At 42.4% G+C, this 21356-nt stretch overlaps 1 protein-coding gene across 1 annotated transcript in view; it reads right to left on the reverse strand.

Moving 5' to 3' along the window:
• Positions 1-7538: 7538 nt before the first annotated feature.
• The window catches only part of LOC306765668 (uncharacterized protein), a gene marked incomplete at both ends in the record, with an annotated part of 31375 nt that continues 17557 nt past the window's right edge, over positions 7539-21356 (reverse strand). The window contains 5 exons of the mRNA XM_079253152.1: positions 7539-7603; positions 8778-9305; positions 9436-9482; positions 18194-18355; positions 20039-20212. Coding sequence (XP_079109278.1) covers positions 7539-7603; positions 8778-9305; positions 9436-9482; positions 18194-18355; positions 20039-20212 — 976 coding nt within the window. The remainder of the gene's footprint in view (positions 7604-8777; positions 9306-9435; positions 9483-18193; positions 18356-20038; positions 20213-21356) is intronic.

Here is a 21356-nt window from a genome sequence, read left to right on the forward strand (position 1 = left end):
TATAACTGAAGTAAAAACGGCTGTAGCTCAGGAGGAAGAGCAGTTGTCCTTCAACTGGTAAGTTGGGGGATCGATTCCAGGCTTCCCCTGAAATGCCGAAGTGTCCTAGGGCAAGACACTGAACCCCAAACTGCCCCCCCGATGTGCCTATCGGGGTATGAGTGTGTTGAGTGAGTGTATGGGTGAATGTGACAAGTAGTGTAAAGCGCTTTGAGTGGTCTGTATGACTAGAAAAGCGCTATAGAAGTACAAGTCCATTTACCATTTACCACAAAGAGAGCACAGAAGAAGCAGAAACAGAGTTCCTGATGAGAGAAGTCAAGGACAGTGGCTGCACTGTCTGAACAAATCTGATATTAGATTTAAGAGAAAAAAATGACAAGACTGACTAATCAGGAAGTGTAATCTATCATTCAGAAATCAGGAAAAAGCATCTGAACAAAATTTAAGATTGTTCTAAGCACTTCTTCCAAACCATCATATCTCCCAACAAACTCATTTTGACATCCCTGTCTATCATCTTATTTCACAGCACACACACTGTCTACATCATGTTGGAAAATCTAATGAATAACAGGACAACACGTTGAGCCATAACTAATACACTGAGAATATAGAATGTTACAACACTTAGAGATGACGACCCCTCAGGATGAAGACAGCTGCAAGACTGACTGGATTTTTTCTGTTGGAAGTTAAATCAAGTTGGAGAAATGATTAGATCTTCACCTGTAATAACTACAGCTGACCACCAGATGTCACTGGTATGGTCTTTTATTTTATAAGGCTTTGAAGCTTTGACTCTCTTTTTCAACACAATCAAATAGAAGCCTTAAAAGCTTCACAAGGCTTCATTGAACCATCTCTACTTTTTGGCAAAGAATCCAGGAAATGACCGACATGACAGAAGTAAGCATGACTGTATGAACTGACTTCTTCAAATGAAAATATTGACCAAAGATAATTCTTCCTAATAATTCAGTGAGTAAAAAGAGCCTAAAACCTTGTCGTCTCGTCCTGCACTGTGGCTTTGGGGGTTTGTGCCGATCCCGGTGATGGTGGAGCTGTGCTGGGGTTGGTTGTGATGACATCTGAGGTTGCTGAATATTTTTTGTTTGCGTAAGAAATGGTGCAATCACTGCAATAGGAACACGCACAACAATGCAAGCTGTAGACCGATGACACGTCAGGATAACGCACGGAAAGCATCCGAGGAGATGGGGAGAAATGAATATGCATTCCGTATAAGTGACACAGAGATGCCGGTGTCGCATTCCAAGAGAAGAGGTCTGATGGTCGACGCGGGTACCACGTCACACATCATCACAGACATTGCCAAGTTTAAGGAGTTTGACAGCAGTTTCCTGGCGGGGACGCACTGCATGGAGTTGGCTGACGGCTCCAGGAAAAACGGAGTTGCCAAGGGGAGACGCGACACAGAGGTGTGGCTGCGTGACAGCAATGGGAGGAGCTTACAGACAACACTGAGGAACGCTCTCTACATTCCTACGTACCCCCAGGATATCTTCTCTGTGAAAGCTGCTGCCTCAAGCGGTGCCACAGTGGTTTTCAGAGAGGGTGACAGTGTTCTTTATAAAGACGGGACCAAATTCCTCGTACACGTCCACAACAAATTACACTATCTGCACACAGCAGAGAATGAGATGAAAGGCAGATGTAATGAACAAAGAAATGTTGTGAATGGGATGGATGTTAAGGAAGAGGGGAGTAAGCATACCCCATTTTGTGAAGTTTGTACTCAAGGGAAGTTTGTCCAGACAAGAAACAGGGGACCTGATGTAAGGGCTAAGGGGCCACTTGACATGGTACACACAGATTTCGCTGGTCCTAGAGATCCAGTGTCTCCAGATGGTCATAGATATGCACTATCGTTCACAGATGATTATTCCAGTGCAACATTTGTTTATTTCCTGGAAAATAAAAGTGACACGGTACAAGCCACAGAGAAATTCTTAGCCGATACGGCTCCTTATGGCAAAACAAGACGAAGGAGGTCTGACAACAGAATACATGAGCAAACGGTATCAAGCATTAATGAGCAGGAGTGGTATTAGGCATGAGACTTCAGCCCCATATTCACCACACCAAAATGGTACAGCTGAACGCAACTGTAGAGCCCTGGTTGATATGGCCCGTTGCATGCTCATCGAGAGCGGGTTGCCAAAGATGTTGTGGACCTACGCTGCTGTCCAGACAGCTGTAGTAGTGAGGAATAGGTGCTTTAACAATCGTACCAAACAAACTCCTTTCTATATGTTAACAGGTAGAAAAGCCAACATTGCCAGCATGCAGAAGTTCGGACAAGTGTGTTATGCATACAAGCATCATAGAGGCAAACTGGACTCTAGATGTGAAAAAAGGCATTTTTGTTGGATACGACAAAAACAGTCCAGCCTAGCTGGTTTACTATCCTAGTAACAGATAAATCCAAAAACACAGACTTGTAAAGTTTGGATGGAGAATAAATGACATCACTGAAGACATGTTGGATGCTGAGGAGGATGATTTTGTTATCCAAAGTAAAAGACACTCAGTAAAAAGCCCACCAGTCATTGACCCACAAAAAGCAGAAAACCAAAAGGTGGTCATTGAACACAGTACAGTGGAGTGGGATTCAGACCAAATAAAAACTGAGGTAGAAGAAAGAAGACAAAGACAAATCTGAAGTTAGGAGCTATCCTGTAAGAGGACCAAGCCGGATTATTATGGGGACTATACTTGTTGTTTTGAAGATGACATGGCTAATGTTGACTCCTGTTCTAGACTTCTATGTGATCTACCACAGACATACAAAGAAGCGACCACTTCAGTTGATGCTGATAATGGGTTAATGCTATGAATGAGGAAATGCAGTCACTGAAAGACAATGCAACATTCACCCTGACCACTCTTCCTGAGGGCAGAGATGTAGTGGGGGGGAAATGCCATGAAAAAGAACGATGATGGGACTGACTAATACAAAGCGAGATGTTGCTAAAGGTTATCGTCAAAAGAGAGGCGTGAACTATGATGAAACTTTCTCTCCATGACCAGCATTAGAGTTGTTGCACAAAAAGCAGCACAGGAAAGTCTGATTGTTCACCAAATGGATGTAAAAACAGCATATTTACATGCACCAATGGAGTGTGAGATTTATGTGGAAAACCTGAAGGTTAAGAAGTCAAACGTGAAGGAAGTGGTAAACTTGTGTAGAAATGGAAGAAATCTCTGTCTGGCCTAAAACAGTCAGAGTGAAATTGGAACAAGTTGTTGCATGACTGCTTGTGTGAGACGCAGTTTGTACAAAACCCAGATGATCATTGTGTTTATAGAAAGTTACTGGAAAAGAGACGGTTCACATCGTCATACGGGGAGACGACCTGATTATTGCTGCCAGTGATGAAGACGTTTTGAAAGATGTTAAAGAAATGTTGAAATTCAAGTTTAGAATGAAAGATCTTGGTAAATGAACATATTTTCTAGGCATTGATTTGAACAAAGTGATGGATGCCTGAAGATGTCACAATGTAAATACATCCAGAAAATACTGGAGAGATTCTTTATGTTACACTGCAAGCCGAGAGCGCCCCCATGTGAACAGAAGCTTTACTACAGCGATGATGCTGAACAAATGAGTGATGTGAGAAAATATAGAGAAGCAGTAGGAAGTTGAATCTATCATGCAACCTGTACAAGGCCAGACTTAAGCTTTGTAGTGAGTAAACTGTCCCAGTACTTCACTGAACCAAGTACTGAACAACGGACAACTGTTCAGCATGTTTTAAGGTATGTTAAAGGAACTCAAAACAAAGAACTCTGTTTTGGGAAAAGCAAAGACGAGAGCCTAAAATATGCTTCCAGTGATGCCAGTTGGGCTGCTGATGTAGATGATCAGAAAAGGACCACAGGGTATTGTGTTAGCTTAAACAACAATGGCCCACTGGTATCATGGAGAACTAAAGGACAACCTCCAGTGGCATTGTCAACCTGTCAGGCTGAATATATGGCATTGGCTGCAACTATCCAAGAGTGCCTTTACCTAAAACAGCTTTTACATGCTTTTGATGGTCAGGACTACACATGTGTTGTTTATGAAGACAATCAAGGTGCTGTAGCTTTAGCCAGGAGTCCTGGAAACAGACAACGTTGGAAACATGTGGATGTGAAATATCATTTTGTGAGGTCAGATTACCTTGGAATACTGTCCAACAAATGATGTGGTCGCAGACATATTGACAAAGCCTTCAACTAAAGTCAAGCTGATGAAGCTTGAGATGTTTGTGTTTGGAGTCTGAAATGTTTTATTTTGCAACTGGGCTACATGATGTGTATGTTTATATCATAGATTCTGTTTGTATGTGAACAAGTGGGGGTGTTGAGATGTGCTCCCATCCTAACTTGTCACAAACCTTTTTCTAAGCAATGTTTGTTTGTTTTTGTTTTGACACCATGATCACGTGTCACACCTGATGAGATGATGAATGTCAGGTGGACTAAATAAAAGTGCTGCGTTCCCACAAACATGTTTGGTTGACAGAAAGAAAGAGTACTTGTGTGCTGTGCTGATGTTCACGTTGAACGCTGTGTGGATGAATTCTGCTAACAATGGTGACCTGAAAACTGTATATATCTTCTTCTATGTGCCTTTTTAAGGGTTCCTTATCCCAACGCTTCTCTAGCACCCATCACACACAGCAGGTTCTGCACTTTTACAGCTCAGAGGGTTCTCACTTCACACACTTTGTCCCTCCAGAGACACCGTAGTGAAACTGTGGCATAAATCCGGCAGCTGCCATGTATGTGGACCCACAGCTAGTAGATATAAACAGATCATTGTAGAAGAAGAAAAACAAAGGTTTAAATACCAACAGAAACAGTTTCTTTTCTCTCATTGATCTTCTGTTTTGTTACATGCTGCTAAATTTGAAGCATCATGTATTCTGGTTTGCTTCTCTTTATTCCTCACTGACATGTTTCTCCAAACATTCATCATTTTGACCACTGACCTGGGATTTCTGCTTCTATTCAGGTTTAAACCTGCACATTTTTACTTTTCTCTGTGAAGAAATACAGACTGAAACGTGGGCTGATATCAGTGGGTCCATTTAACTCCAACATGTTATAAAATCTTGGATTTACACTTCATTTCAGCTCTAATGAATTTGCATGTTAATATATGTGACAAAGTGTCTGATTCTAATCCTGCATGGTGTTCTTTGTCAGTGCTTTCAGTTTGGATCCTTCATTACGAGCATCTTCCAACCTGATGCAACGGTTTCATGGTGCAATGAGAGAACAGGGAAAATCACTAATAAGACATTTCATCATGTTGTGTCCTCTTTCATTCAGCTTAATAAAAAATGAAGTATTAACAGTTTTGTTAAACCCTCCCGTTTTTGTGCTTGACGCTCATTTATCCAAAACAAAGTGATGCATCGAGTGCATCCCTGCAAACCCAAATCCGTCACACATCAGTCCAATATGATGAATGGAAGAAAACTGAAGCCACTTTGATTCATGTTTTGTCTCGGTGCTTGATTGGAGGAACATTGGAGGGGATTTTCCCTGCATTCGGTCCAGTTTTGTGGGTTAAAATGGATCAGAATCGTTTGGTGTGGATGTTTGGAAGAGTTCCTGAAGGGTTGCAGCGACCAGCAGGGGCTTTAAAATCACAGCTTTTAACACACAGCATGATTCTTTAGAGGAGAAAAGTGTGTTGGATGACTCACTAATGTTCTCTGATATGATTCAGTATGAATATGCCATCCTCATTCATGGATACATCAGAAAAAATCTTGTTAATGTGTCCACTGCAGTGACACTTCACATGAAAGACTTCATGAAGATACAATTATTCATTTGTTTTCTTTTAAATCATTTCATCTTGTCAGTTTTTCCCTGATTTCAAGCTTTATAATAATTATTGATCTGCAATAATAAGACAAGTTTCCAATAAATCAGTGGCTTCTGTTCAGACTGCAGCTCAGAGAAACGCTGCCCTCTGCTGGTCACAGGAGGAAACGCACCTTCCAGCTTCCACCTGCAGCTTTACACATGATGCAGGACTTCAGAGACCTGGACGGGTTTTCTATGTCCACCTTCTGCTCCTGGGACTCAGACCAGATCTGATAGTCCAGCTCTGGAGTCTCAGACTGGTAGCGGGTCCTGCAGGTCTGCAGGGACCATGTCCAGTTCTGTCCAGATCAACGCTGCAGCTGACGGTCACGTCATCAAATATTACAAAATATTTAACCATTGTTTTATTTATTTATTTTTACTGATATTTATTTATGTAAAATAAAGTGAAACATGTTTCTTTCAAGACTGTTTAAGATTCAGCTTCATTTGTATCGACCAAAAAGAGTATTTTTTTCTTTACTACAGAGGACAGAATTTGGAACAAAATGAGAAAATATTAACCTGAGTTTCACCTGAAAAACACACAAGCAGCAGATTGGTATAAACACAACACTTTCTATGTTTCATTGTGAATCTAAACTGCTGGATTCCTATCAAAAGCATGATTTTTTAACATAAATTTATTTTAAAAAATCAAAGAAATTGAAAAAATTGGAAAACTTCAGGTGCAAGATTAGGAACATATTTAACCAAAACTTAAAATATTTTTATAGGGGTGGGACTTGATTAGAAAAATAATCCAATTAAATGTAGACTTTGTAATTAATTAATCTAAATTAATCACATTTTAAAGGCAGAACAAATTTTGTCCCAAAAGCAACATTTTTTTTTTCACTTAAATCGATTTTTATCGATAATTAAATCGTAAAATAATCTTGGAAACAGGCTTTGTAATGAATGAATCTGGATGAACAGGACAGGACTGGAACATTGACAGGAACCACAGTGAGCGTGATGGAAGTCACAGCAGGACTGTGGAAAACTCTGGAATGTCAGAGAGTCCATGTCAGACTGACGTGGCTGAACAGTTTGTGAACTGTGACAATGGTGGAAAAGTTTTTAGAAGATCTAAAATGATGAGACAGAAGAATCCACACAGGTGAGACGGCGTTTCCCTGTAAAATCTCTGCTAAACGTTCCACAGAACAGAACATGTGGGCCCACAGCAGAAGCCAGAAGACATATTCATGCAGAATATGTGGTGAAAGTTTGGCTCAGCGTAGCAAAGTGACTTGTCCCAGCAGAGTCCATGCAGGTAAAAAGCCTTTTAGCTGCACTACCTGTGGAAAACGGCTTTCTTCTACAAGTCATCTGACTGTTGATATGAGAAGCCACACAGGTGAGAGGCCTTCTTCCTGTCACACCTGTGGAAAATGTCTCAGTGGGAAGCGTCCACATGCCAAGCCACAGCGGCCAGAAGCCGTATTCCTGGAAAATATGCGCTAAAAGTTTCAGCCAAAGTTCCAGAGAAACAGGCCACATGGCGGGACGCCTCTCCCCAATGACGTGCAGGGAAACGCTGGAAAAGCCCAACTCCACGTTCACATGAGAGCTGGTGGCCCATCAATGCTTTGTACACTAAAGTGATTCTTTTCAGATGCTCACTATGATTGTTTCTATCAGCTGGAGGAGACGAGCCTCTCAGAAGGCTTTCCAGTCTTTTCCTCTTGTGGATGTTTTTCTGCTGGAAATACAAAGAGACGTCAGCAGAGAGGAGGCTCCTCAGCTTGTAGCGTCTGTGTCAGTGATGCTAGAAATGTTGGCCTTTGTTTTGTCTTCTTGTCCACATTCAACTCTCAGCTGTGTCATGTTGTTGGGAATTCCTCCCACACTTTACTGAGACATGACAAAACGTCAGCAGCAGTGTTCTGCAGCAGCGGTGTGTTCTAACCAGCGTGTCGCGTCTGGATCACCTTTTCTACAACATTAAACACAGCCATCAGACAAGCGGACGCTCTCCTGTCCTTCTCATTAAAACAAGACACTTTTCAATCAATAAAAGCCCTTTGAATGTTTCTGGCAGTTTGCTGATTTCATCTGGAAAGTATTGATAAGTGCGTGTGATCGGCCACTAAGTATGTGTACTGGAATAGTAAGACTTAAGATCTTCAGCTGGATCTTTCTGCTTTTACTGACAACACAACACTTGTAGTTTCATACTTTCATAGATTGTGGATCAGTTTGATCAGGTGGAACTGATCCACAATCAGTGTTAGGTCCTAACTGGACAGACGGACGTCCCAGAAGTGGGACGGACTTTGGCTTGTTTGACTTCCAAGCTAATGACGACGTCTAACCTTTCTTTTCTTTCTTTAGGTAGAATTTGAGAAAAAGGAAGAAATGAAAGTGAAAGTAATTCCAGGAAGCATCAAACATTAGAATGAAATGCTCTGAAATCATTTCACTTTCTGATATTAAGAGCAAACTAGAAGAAATAAAGACTGAAATGATTGTGAGAGTTTTTATTGAGATAAAAGGAAACATTTGGAGAATGTGACACAAATCAATAATGCATCTTTAATTCAACATGTAACTGCAGCCGACATGAGCTGAACACAACATCCTGATACTCAGTGTGAAGCTTTGACTGGAAACAGACAGAAAAACAACATGTGGATCCTGGAAGAAGCTCAGCTTCCATCTTTAAAGGACTGAAGAGGAAGAAGTTTCCAAGAATCATTTAGAAGAGTTTCACACACAAACTGAATCTGAAAAGATGTTTCTGAGTGAAAGAGACAGACATGTACAGCCTGAAGCATCTGTTCATCAGCTTCTCTGCTGCCAGCAGAGTCTTTACACTCCACACAGAGACACCCAGGAAACAGACCAGGAACCAGACCAGGAACCAGACCAGGAACCAGACCAGGGCCAGACTCTAAACCCAGCATAGAGAGGATGAGTGAATGTGGTGATGAAGGTGTGGAGGTGGATCAGGGAGTCAGAGGAGACTTTGTAGAAGGACAGAGAGCCAGCAGGACAGTCCACATACACTGCTACTCTGTTAGAGACAGAGGAGGAGGAGGAGGAGGAGGAGGAGGAGGAGGAGGAGGAGGAGGAGGAGATGGGTGTTTCTCTGTTATTGTGCCAGACAGAGTAGCCTTCATCATCAGAGCATCTCAGACTCCAGGACTGATCATTACATCCAAACCCAGACCTCCTGCTGATTTCTCTGTAACACACTGCTATATGAACGTTTCCTCTCCACTCCACCTCCCAGTAGCAGCGACCAGTCAGAACATTTTCACACAGCAGCTGAGGATTAATAAATCTGTCTGGATGACCAGGATATGACTGAAACTCCTCCACACACGTCACCTTCCTGTTGTTGTCAGACAGTTTGAGGCTTCTGCTCACTGTGTTGACGTCGATGGTGAGTGGACAGGAATCTGATGGAGAGAACAAACACAATCCAGCTGCACTTATTGATCTATTGACACTTTGATGTGACTGATGAATGAGTGATGGGACGGTGTGAAGATGGTTGAATGTGATGAATCCAGTGAAAAACACACTTACACTTCCTCAGTGCTGGTCTCAACCATGCTTCTCCAGCAGGCTCCACCCTGAAAGGAGGAGGGGGGTCAGAGCATGCTAACATGGACATGACATGTCTCTCATTTAGACCCAACCACAGCACTGCTTCAGCCATCACCTTCATCACTACTGATAGAATCACAGCTTTAGATCAGAACAAACTATTGTGCTGCTTTATTTGTTGACTTATCAAAAGCATTGTGTGTGTCTGATCGGGAGGACCGGGATAATTCCTGGTGGGCCGGACTTATGTTTGGGCAGCAAGGGCCGCTGGTTTTCCTATTTATTTATTTATCATTTGTTTATCACCAAGCATCATTAGACTGTTAATAACAAACCTGCAGAGAACAGAGCAGTTTTTATTCTTTATTCATAAGGATTAGATCTCCATGGACACTAATTTGCTTGATATTTAATATTCAGAAAAGGAAATTCTGATGTAAAGAATAGAGTTGGAGATTTCCCCTTTAACTCTGCTTTTTATTTTTGTGAAGTTGTGATGAAACTGTTTACTTACAGTGAAAAAAGAGTTTATAGTGTTATTAGAAAGTAAAACTCTTTCTATTATCTTCTATTTAATGTTTAATATTTTATGTATGACTTTATCTTTAAGGTTTGGACATCTATGAACATTTATTGAACAGAATGTAGATTCTGATTTTGTTCTAAAAGATGTGTTGGAGATGTTCAACAACATCTGAGTTGAAATAAATCTGAATTATGAAACAATCCTTACTTGCACTAAATTGGAGATATTTTAGAAAACTAGACTGGATTAAAAGGGGTTGCAGAGCAGTGTGCAAGTGTAGACTTAACATGTAAGGTTATCATTGGTTGGTTTTAAAAGGTCATAGTGGGCTGGTCTGAGGCATAAAACTCCAGGGCTGAAAATGAGTCCCACTCCGGATCTGCAGTTGATCACAATATTCTGCTGAATAGATTACGCAATCTAGGTTTCCATACGAGTGGCTGTGATTGGTTCTCTGACTACTTATCATCGAGGCGTCAATGTGTAAAGTCTGGTTGTCACGCGGTTCTGTGCTCTTAACAAGGATGGTGCAGTCATCGCTCCGTTGAGGTGCTTTATTTACAACTCCTCCTAGGGCTGCTCCATTATGGTCAAAATAATCATCACAATTATTTGGACTGAAACTGAGATCTGGATTATTTAACACAATTCTCCATTATCTTTAACAAGATGAATTTATTTAACATTAAACAGGCTTTTAAACAATGTCTTTAGGATTCCACATCTTTTAGAAAACAAACAACATGAAGCTTTGTCTTGACAAAGTGCAAATACTGATGTAAACTCAATAGATAAATATAAACTATGTTGTAGTGAACTTCCACAACCTACTGCCATTATTCTACATTGCACCTGCAGCCGGAGGCGACTGGGAGACTGGCCGCCGGGTGCTTTAGGACGGGGAGAGGCTCCCGCTGCTCCTTCCTTACAGTAACTGCAGAACAATATGAGCCTTCAAGTCAGTCGCCAAAACACCAGAAAAGTCTCCAATAACTCCAGTAAAAGTCGCTAGATTTGTCGCTTTGAACAAAAAAGTCACCAAGGGGGTTTGAAAGTCTCCAGATTTAGAGAGAAAGTCTCCAAGTTGGCAACAGTGTCTGAATGAAAGCAAAGCGGCTGTGGGAGGAGTTTACAGCACAGCGCTGCAACGCCAGAGACGCTGGATTAGCAGCTGAAGACAGCAGGAGAGGAAACCGCAGAGAGGAAAGAAATCACACCCTTTTATTTTTATCATCGTTGGAAACCCAGATCGTCACTGAGATTAAAATCTGATTAATCTTCCAGCCCTAACTCCTCCAAAGTGCAGCAATATATACAGTGTCCCGTCCCAGTATGTACAATATTTACAATATGTACAAGATCTCACCAATAGTTCTCTAGATGCCAGCTTCACAATACACATTCCAACCTACTCGCCACCCTGCCAGCTCAGAAATGAGCTCCTTATAAACATCAAGCTCCTCCCCTAACAGGAAGCTTCCCAGTTACCACAGATAGTAGGCTTTTTCTGAAACACCGTTTGTTCTCCATAACAAATATGCATACCAAAACATTCCACAAAGGAAACACATTTAAACATTCCCAACATCAGTAGAATCATCATAACACAGGTCAAAATAAACAGGATTATTCATGTGATACGGCGTTTCAGTGCATCACGTGACGGTGACGTCACTGCCGCATTGCGACAGGTTGACGTCTTAAACGCGGCCCGAGCGTTGCCTCGGTTTTCACAAACTACCAGCAGGCCTGGAGATGCACGGTAAGTAACTGTCCAGCAGCTTATTCCCAGTATTAGTAAGGAGACAACTGGGTGTGCTCCCCTAATGATCTGCTAACAGTAGGTGGAACGTCGGGAATGCGGCTGCTAACCGGTACCGTGGGTGTGTCTCTGGTGGCGTGATGGTCCTCAGGACCACCGTCAGGTAGGTACAGGTGTGTGTGTGTGTGTTTGGTGTCGGTCTGCAGGGTGTGTGACAAGGCTTCTTTGTCACACTACTAATTTTAAGTTCTGACATCGTACCTGTAACTAAAGGTGTACCACCAGGGTCTGTATCGGGACCTTTTCACCGTTTCTGTCTCGGGCCGATAGGAGCTGCCTTTGTATTTTAGATGTTTGTGACCAACGCATGTTTTTATCTTTGTGTTTTTAATGCATGTTTTTCTGTGGTTTATGTGTTTGTTTTTATGGACTTTTTGGCCATGGATTATGAACAATGGAGTGCAGCTCCGCCCTGTTACGTTTCCCCTTTCCCAATTATGGTGGATTGGTGGACAATAAAAAGGACTGATTCAGCAACAGGTGAGACCAATCAGCGGAAAGAGATCCCTTGGAGCGCGGACAACCGGCAATGGAGAAACGGAAACGCCTGCTTCAAGATAAGTAAAGGGACGAACCAAACCCTTAGGACATAGTGTGGATGCGTTAAGAAAAGAGACAAACAGTTGCCGATTATCTCACTCCGGGTTTCTCTTGGCAGGACTTCAGACTCTTGGCACAGCGGGGCCAAGCAACGCGGACACCGCAGAGCAAAGAGATCCTCCGCTTGATGCAGAAGGAGGAAGGACTTAGCGCCGTCGCACGCCGCCACACACATTCACAAGATGCTGGTTCGCCTTCTAGGAGGATTGTGGACAGGGGCTTACAAGGGACTCATAAGGACCGGGTGCCCTGTCCCCTCCATTTATTGGGTTGGACTATTTTATTTCTTTTATCCTTTTTAAATTCACGTTTTAGCTTTAAGGAAGAGACTGAATAAACTCCTTTGTTTTTAAATTCCACTGTCATTCGTGTGTGTGTTGGTGTGGCCCGGGGATCAACTGGAAGTCACAACTTGTGACATATTAACAATATAATTCCTTCTCTTAGTGACTGTCATGCCCGCTGATATGCAGATGACACTATCCTGTATTGTACTGCTGACTCGATGGCCACAGAGAAACTCCAGCTTTCTTTTAATATTCTTCAGGAGGCTCTTATCAGCTTAAAGCTGGTTTTAAATGACAAAAAGACTAAATTGATGTTATTTTCCCGTTCCAGAAACATGGACGGCAGCAACACATTTTTATTTTTATCTAGCAGGGATGGCTCTCGCATTCAGCGAGTCACTGAATAGAAGTATGTCGGCCTCTGGAGAGATGAAAAATGAACCTTTAGGTACCATGTCAATGCTCTTGTCTCCGCTCTACGACACTCTACGGCTTCCTGTATGGGAACAAATCATACCTATCCCTAACTGGCAGGAAGAAAACAGTTGCCTGTCTTTTTATCAGGGTTGGATTACGGCGACATCATCTATAGACATGCAGCAGCAACAACCCTCAAACCTCTGGACTCCATCTACCTCTCTGCTCTCAGATTTCTTACCGGGGAGAGCTATGACACCCACCACTGCCTCTTCTATCAGAAGGCTGGCTGCTCCTCTCTCAGTGACAGATGCAGGAAACACTGCTATTTTTTATTTTTAAGGCTCTGACTGGAAAACTGCCTCCATACATTTCATCCCTACCAGAGAGGAGCTGTGGGTTTGATCCCAGTCGTTCCAGTAGCCTGACCTCTTTAAAGTCCCGTTTGTTTGAGTTGGACCTTCTCTTTTAACGCTCCAGATACATGGAACACTTCAGTAATCTCTGGGACTGGAGATCATCCCATCTTTTACTGATTTTAAATGTTTCATGTCTGACTTTTTAAATTCATCATGGTCTTGTTGTTGTGAAGTATTTTTATTAGTTTTATACAACCACGTCATTGATTTCAAACTTTTATTTATATTTATCTTTGTGAAGTCATCTGGATTTGTTTTGATTTTATTGTTCTGTGTTTATGATGTGTTGCTGTAAACTCGTCGTCCCTGTAAATGAGGGAAACCTCAGTGACTAACCAGTTCAAATAAAGGTTAAATAAATGAGTGACAGCTTGTCATTTCTGGGAGCACATGTATAGAGAAGAAACTGACTGAACGGGGGTGAAGAGGGTCTGGTGTGAACGAGACGGGAGCTCATATGCAGGCTCTGAAATAATGGCACACATTGATGGAAAGATCAGTTAGCTGACAGGAATAAACCTGCAAACAGGTTAAGAGGATAAAGTAGTGACAGAAACATGATGGAAATACTTTAGAAGAAGGAATCTGAAGTGAAATGTGTCCAACAGGCAACAATACAGGCTGTGGAAATAAAAAGCAGCATGATGGACTGAGGCTGCAGCAGAGGCCGACCGATGGAAGAAAGGTTGGAGAAAAAACTCACTAATTCTGGAAAGAAGAGCAGAAAAACCAGATCACACATTTAGGAACTGATCAAGCTTTGATGGATCTTTCTGTCGGTGAGAAGCAGGAGCTTGTCATGCAGATAAAGCTTTTCATTCTATAGATTTTATAAAAAAGAAAAGAAAAAGTCCCGTTCAGAAGTTCATTTTTCTGACGGCCTCATTCACTGACAGTTTTTTTTAACTTGTCCAGCATGAAAGCAGCAGAATGATGGTCTGGCTGCTGTGTTCTGCTGAGCAAAGAGGAGCTTCATAGATATAAAGATCCCCTTCATCATTTAAGTTTTTATTTTATTAGTTTATGTAGAATAAATGTTGGTTTTACTGAGTTTCCATGGTACAGCTGGACCTGAGCGGAGAAGAAGACAGAACAAGGATAGAAAGAGAACAGAAAGGAAAGTAAACAGAAGACAAAGAGGAGACAGAAATACACCAGGAAGGAAACACTGCAATCCAATCACAGCTTCTAGACCATCTGCTGCACCTGTACAGAGACATAAAGGGCATCTCATGGCCCCCCCAGGAAGACAAAGTCAGCAACTGAAGGAGCACCAGAGATGAACAAAGTGGAAAAATGGATTTCAACTAAAAGCAGAAACACACACAGAAGTAAATGAAGGGAAAATGTGTGTTAGTGAGTAAACCTGCAGGACGACTCAGTGACTGTGTCACATGCAGAACACACGGTGTGAAACGTGTTCGCACAAGAGTCATCATGCCAATGTGACCCCGCCTGCACAAAGGTCAGAGGCAGGCCAGGAGGACCCTGAGACCCAACCACCCCGACCACAGACCCCAGCCCCCCACCCTGAAGTCAGCCCGGCGCCCGGCCACGAGGGGGCAGAGGGAGGCCCCGGCCAGAGCCCCCCCACAGTCAGTGGGCACAAGCCCCAGGGGGCCGAGACCGGCAGATGTAGACCCTGCCGGGTACCAGGCACCCAGGGTGGACAGGACACAGGCCCCTAAACCTCCCAATCCCACAGGTAGGGGGCCCACACAGCGCCCACAGAGGACTGGGACCCCCAGCTGACCACCCAGCGGGGGCCAGTCCACACCCCGGTGCACCAGTAGACTGGTCAGTGACACAGTTTTAACGTCTCTCTTCACATCTACGAGCGTTGCCAACTTTCAGAAGTGGACATAAGGGACGGCCACCACAGCTCCTCGGGGCCATGACCACCACGGCCCCCCTCCCACAGCAGTGCTGGCTTTTATGTTGTGTCTATAAAGTGCTGTTAATTAGGCTCCATAAAGCCGTAATAACATGCTTCCATATTTAATATATAACAGGGAAATATAGAAGAAAAAACTGCAGAATCAGTGAAGCTGGTTACTGAGAAACTGCATGATGGAGCATTTGGCAGCAGCTAGGGATGCACTGATCCACTTTTTGGGAGTTCCGATCCGATACCGATATCTGAACTTTGAATATTTACCGATACCAGATGTGTTTATGTCAACATTATTGTGACTATGGTTATTACTGCTGTTATAACTGTGTAAGATTTCATTAGCTTGTAATAAATGACCCATCCTTTCTGAAGTTACCTCACCAATACAAATATAATAACATTACAGATCTAACAATTTCAACAAGTTTTATTCTGATTCGACACATTTTACCTAAATACAACTATAAATGTGTGGTTTTGAAACAAAGATCCAGCTTTTAGTGCCGTGTTCCTCATCGCATGCGGCTCACTGACTCGTGAAGCAGCCTCTGGCTTTCTGAAAATGCATCTAAACAAGTCATAATGATCCTCAACGCTGCAGTTCTCTCCACAAACAAGAGTTGCAGGCTGCTTGCAGAAACTCTGCTGTCCTAACGGCCCTAACTGACCCTGTCAGAGTTGCCAGTTCTGGCTGATTTCAGCTGCAGCGAACTCCACCAAAGAGCTGCTCCGTCGGTAGCTCCGTATATATAATGAAAAAGAAACGTCCACATTCTGGAGGCATTATTGTATTTTCACCAGATACTGTTGCATAAGAATGCCATTACTCCGTGCAACATTTAGGATAACCATTCCTTGCTAAAAAGCTGAATGTTACTGATTTGGCAACGTAGCAGGATACGTAGCGTGGGAACGCTGTTTGTCTGGGGGGTCTGGTGGTTCTCCTCGTCTTAGTTTATTGAGTGCAGCTCTTGTTGAATTAATAGTGAGGATAACTGTTTTAGTGGAACAAAAAATGTCACATTTTAACATTGAAGGCATTTATTTCTTTTAAAACACGTCTGGAACATGTCATCAAACACATCTGTGCTAGCTTGATACTGGTACCGATACAGATACCAGTATCGGTTGTGGTATTGGTACACTTTTATTAATACCAGGTACGAGTACACACGTTTGGAATTGAGGAATGCACCAATACCAATACTGGTACTGGTATCGGTGCATCCCTAGCAGCAGCAGCAACTAAAGCAGGTCTGCTTGTGTGGAGGGAGCAACAATGAACTTTTAAACTAGAAACCAAACAAACTGAGAACTTAAAACTACTAAAATAAAAATTCTTTTAAAAATAGAAAAGTTTTCTCTGAACAGCATTTATTTATTAACTGTTAATCCATGAGTCTGACTTATAGTTAAAATGGACATATATAATATTTAGATGGGTGAATACTACTGTATATTAAATAAATGATCATTTAATCAACTGTAAAAACTCAACATGGTAAACAATCAAAGCACAACAGTCTCCTGCAGCAGCTCCACCATGTTCTGACATCTTCTGCTAAAAGGACATCATGTCCCACACTGGATCAGTCAGAACCGGGTCACTTCTGTGTTCTTACGTGTCTGCAGCGTTGCCTTCCTGATGCATGATGTGTGACATCAGACAGCCCACCATGCGCCATGCAAACACTCGCTGACACATTTTACACTTTGTCCTGTAACCGTCTCCACTGACGCTGTCCAGCTAATGAAAGCGTCTTGGCTTTGGAGGACGTGGTGGCGTATCGGTGCAGAGGACATCTTTAAAAGGCGTCAGTGTTGTGAGCAGCATAGACATAATATATTGTAGACGCTGCATTAGCTACTGGAGAGGGAGAAATGCAGCCGCCATATTGGACCGGAAGCTAATCTGATAGCATTCCTAGCTAGCAGCCAAACAAGAAGATGGCAGAGTATTGTGCAGCATATTCCTGTTCCAGTCTGCAGACTGGTGGAAACAGGGCAGGTGGGATTACTTTGAAGTAAGTTTTCTGACAAAGTAAGATTTTGTATTATACATTAGTGTGTGACTGATAGCCGTCACATGTAATGTAATAAACACATGCAGGTGGAACCTCAGTCGTTCCAGGAAACACTGATGCAGTAAGAGCAGCCGGGACTCTGCTCACAGCGTCACAACATCTATTAACTGGATGGAACTAATAGTTAAGGTGGAGTGCTGCTACACCTGAGCAAAGGTTTTCCGTTGGAGACTCAGCTTCAGATTAAATGTAACGGTATGTAGGCATGTAGATATTTATTTAGTGCAGGCGTTTTTTTTTTCTTTTTTCCTTCACAAGCAGATGGAGAAGCTTCATTCAGCTTCTATGCTCTACATGTCTGGAAGAAACTCCCAGAAAGCCTCAGATCAGCTGGAACATCCAGGTGAAAGACCCTCCTGTTCTCACCTGCATTTCTAGATTTCTTATTTAAAAGTCCAAATCTGCTGTTTTATTAGAAACTTGATTTTATTTTAAACTTGATAATGTTTAATAGTTTCTATCTGATGTTCTTTCTCCTTCCTTTCTCTCTTGTTCCTTGCTCCTGCAGATGTTCTTCTTCAAGACCATCTATGGATATTTTATGTTTCTGCTGTGAGTAGAAGGAAAAAACAAATTCTGTGTGTAATAGTTCATCTAACACTCCATCTGACTGAGTGAAGGACAGAGAAACATGTACAGATCTTCCTCCTCTATCAGACATGGTGTGGCTGCAGCAGCCTCTCCATACCTGAGTCTGTGTGGATCCTTCAGTGCAGCCATCAGCAGCTTCACTCCTGACTCTCCTGGATGGTTGTAGCTCAGGTCCAGATGTTTCAGATGGGATGGGTTAGAGGTCAGAGCCGAGGCCAGAGAAGCACAGCCTTCCTCTGTGATCAGACATCCTGACAGGCTGCAGAAAACATGAATTAACTAAAATAATAGCTTCATCTAAACCATCCACCTGTATCTTAGACCCTCTCCCAACGAGCCTCTTTAAGGACATTTTCCCTTTAGTTGATACAACTCTATTAAATCTTATCAATATGTCTTTAGTGACAGGATATGTACCACAATCATTTAAAACTGCTGGAATCAAGCCTTTACTTAAGAAGCAATCTCTGGATCCAGAGGTGATAGCAAATTATAGACCTATATCTAATCTCCCGTTGATGTCCAAAATTCTGGAGAAAATAGTTTCAGCTCAGCTACATGCCCACCTGAGCAGAAATAATTTCCAGTTCCAAGAGTTCCAGTCAGGATTTAGAGCTCATCATAGCACTGAGACGGCATTGGTGAAAGTTACTAATGACCTTCTTATGGCCTCAGACAAAGGACTTCTGTCCGTACTTATCTTGCTTGATCTTAGTGCTGCATTTGATACAGTCGATCATAACATTCTGTTACAAAGACTAGAACAGGTGGTTGGAATTACAGGTACAGCGTTAAGCTGGTTTAAATCATATTTATCTGATAGACTTCAGTTTGTTCATGTAAATGACAAGTCCTCCTCACAAACTACAGTAAATCATGGAGTTCCTCAAGGTTCTGTACTTGGACCAATACTCTTCACGCTATTTATGCTCCCTTGAGGCAACATTATTAGACAGCATGGAATAAACTGTCATTGTTATGCAGATGATACTCAGACATACTTCTCCTATACCAAGCGGAGTTCTTCATTCGCAGACTGCAGGCTTACTTGTGGTTCCTAGAGTCTCAAAGAACCGAGCAGGAGGCAGAGCCTTTGGTTATCAGGCCCCTCTCTTATGGAATAAGCTCCCAGTTAGTGTTAGGGAAGCAGACACCCTCCCCACCTTTAAGACTAGGCTGAAGACTTATCTTTTTGATAAGTCCTATAGCTAGGGATGATTAGCATCCCTTAGTTATGCTGCTATAGGTTTAGACTGCTGAGGGACATTTCCTGATACACTGAGCTTCTTTCTCTTTATATCTCTCGATCTATCCCCCCCCCAATAACTGTGTTGCATCATTAACATGTATGTCTCCTGTCTCAGCAGGTCTCCCTGGCCGGGAGTAGCAGTTCCTGTTGTCTGTTGTCTTTCTGTCCTCTTCCCCCCCACACAGCAGAAGCAGATGGCTGCCTGTCCTTGAGCCGGGTTCTGCCGGAGGTTTCCTTCCTGTTAAAAGGGAGTTTTTTCCTTCCCACTGTCGCCAGTGTGCTTGCTCAGGATGGGAGATTGAGTTGGACTCAACTCAATCTGTTGGTTTCCTTATATAGGCTGTTATGAATTGGCTTTCATTATGTTTTCTTTTTCCTGTCTGTAAAGCATCTTGAGATGGCATTGCTGTGATTTGACGCTATATAAATAAAGTTGAATTAAATTTAATTGAATTGAATTTAACAGAAAACACAAAAACCTAGAGAGACTTGCAGTGAAAGTAAAGCTGAATGAAGAACTGGACCCGTCTCTCATTGCTCCCTTTGTGTTGCTGCTTATTGTGGAGTGTTGTGGTTTTTGTACTGCAATGACACTTCAGGGCCACCGTAGATATTCATACAAACAGCTTCTGCAGGTATCATGTTAGTCATGAATAAAAACGCCTTTAAACACTCAGTGTGATGAATCCTGACCTGAGAGTTTCCAGTTTGCAGTTTGGACTCTTCAGTCCACCAGACAACTTCTTCACTCCTGAATCCTGCAGGTTGTTGTTACTCAGGTCCAGTTCTGTCAGACTGGAGGACTGGGAGCTGAGAACTGAGGACAGATCTTCACAGCTTCTCTCTGAGAGACCACACACATTCAGCCTGGAGAGAAAGTTTCAGAGAAAAATGCAAATAAGACATGTGAGAAGAAGATGACAAGATCAGGACTCATGTTCAACGTCTCCTCAAAGATCACCTGTAGAGAAAATCAGGTTGAACTCTGCAGAGTTTCATTGTGGTTTTACTGTTTAGGATCTTAAGTGTTTCACTGTTTTGTTTTAAATCTGTTTAACTGATTTATAAACTTTTCATCATTTCTAATTAAAATTAAAGAAAAAACTAAAGAAACAGACATAGGAGGTGAATATGAACCAAAACAAACTGACATCAGTGTGCTGTCCTCACAACACGTGACTATGTGAAGCTAGACAGGCAGCGAACAAAGCAGCAAATATAAAGTTCTCCACACAAGGCTTGCTTTTCTTGTTATCACTGAAGATCTTTATGAACTATTATATTTGCATTTCCATTTTTATAACTGAAACATACTGCCTGTACTTCCAGGGACTTATAGTGGGGGCTTCTGCCTGGAAAGACAGGTCTTGTCAAGTCCTAGAATAAGTATAAGGGAGCATTAAAAGATCAGATGAGGTCTGACTTTGGCAGCATGTTGAGGCTGAAGCAACTGAGTCATATATAGAGAAGACTGACCAAGTAATGATCTGAAGACTTTTGTCTGCAAATAAGCCCAAATTCTCCCACTAGGATGGTATTTGTAGGAGCCATAAATGTAGTTTAGACGGGGAATCATCACTGGGTGGATGGTTGGTGTTACATGGTTGTCATGGTGATGTGGAGTGGGGTCACATGGATGGGAACCAGTGTAAATCTAAACCAGTGTTTCCAGTCCTGCTCCTCCAGTTCCACTGCCCTGCATGTTTTAGAGGCAGCCCTACTTTAACACACCTGAATGAAATGAACGGCTCATTTACAGGCTGCAAAGAACTTGATGAGGAAGTTGAGGAATCTGAATCAGGTGTGTTGGAGTAGGAACACGTCTAAGACATGCAGGGCAGTGGTACTGGAGGACCAGGACTGACAAACACTGGACTAAACTATTGTAGGTGTTATTTTAGGATTTTCTACACTGCTGGTCCTGAGAACACATTTAGTTTCATGTTTACATGCAAATGAGTGTGAAAGGAACCTTGAAACGTGGACGTTGAGCCTTGTCTGCCTGGAGGAC

This window comes from Telmatherina bonti (assembly GCF_933228915.1).
Source record: "Telmatherina bonti genome assembly, chromosome: 14".
Classification (NCBI taxonomy): Eukaryota; Metazoa; Chordata; class Actinopteri; order Atheriniformes; family Telmatherinidae; genus Telmatherina; species Telmatherina bonti.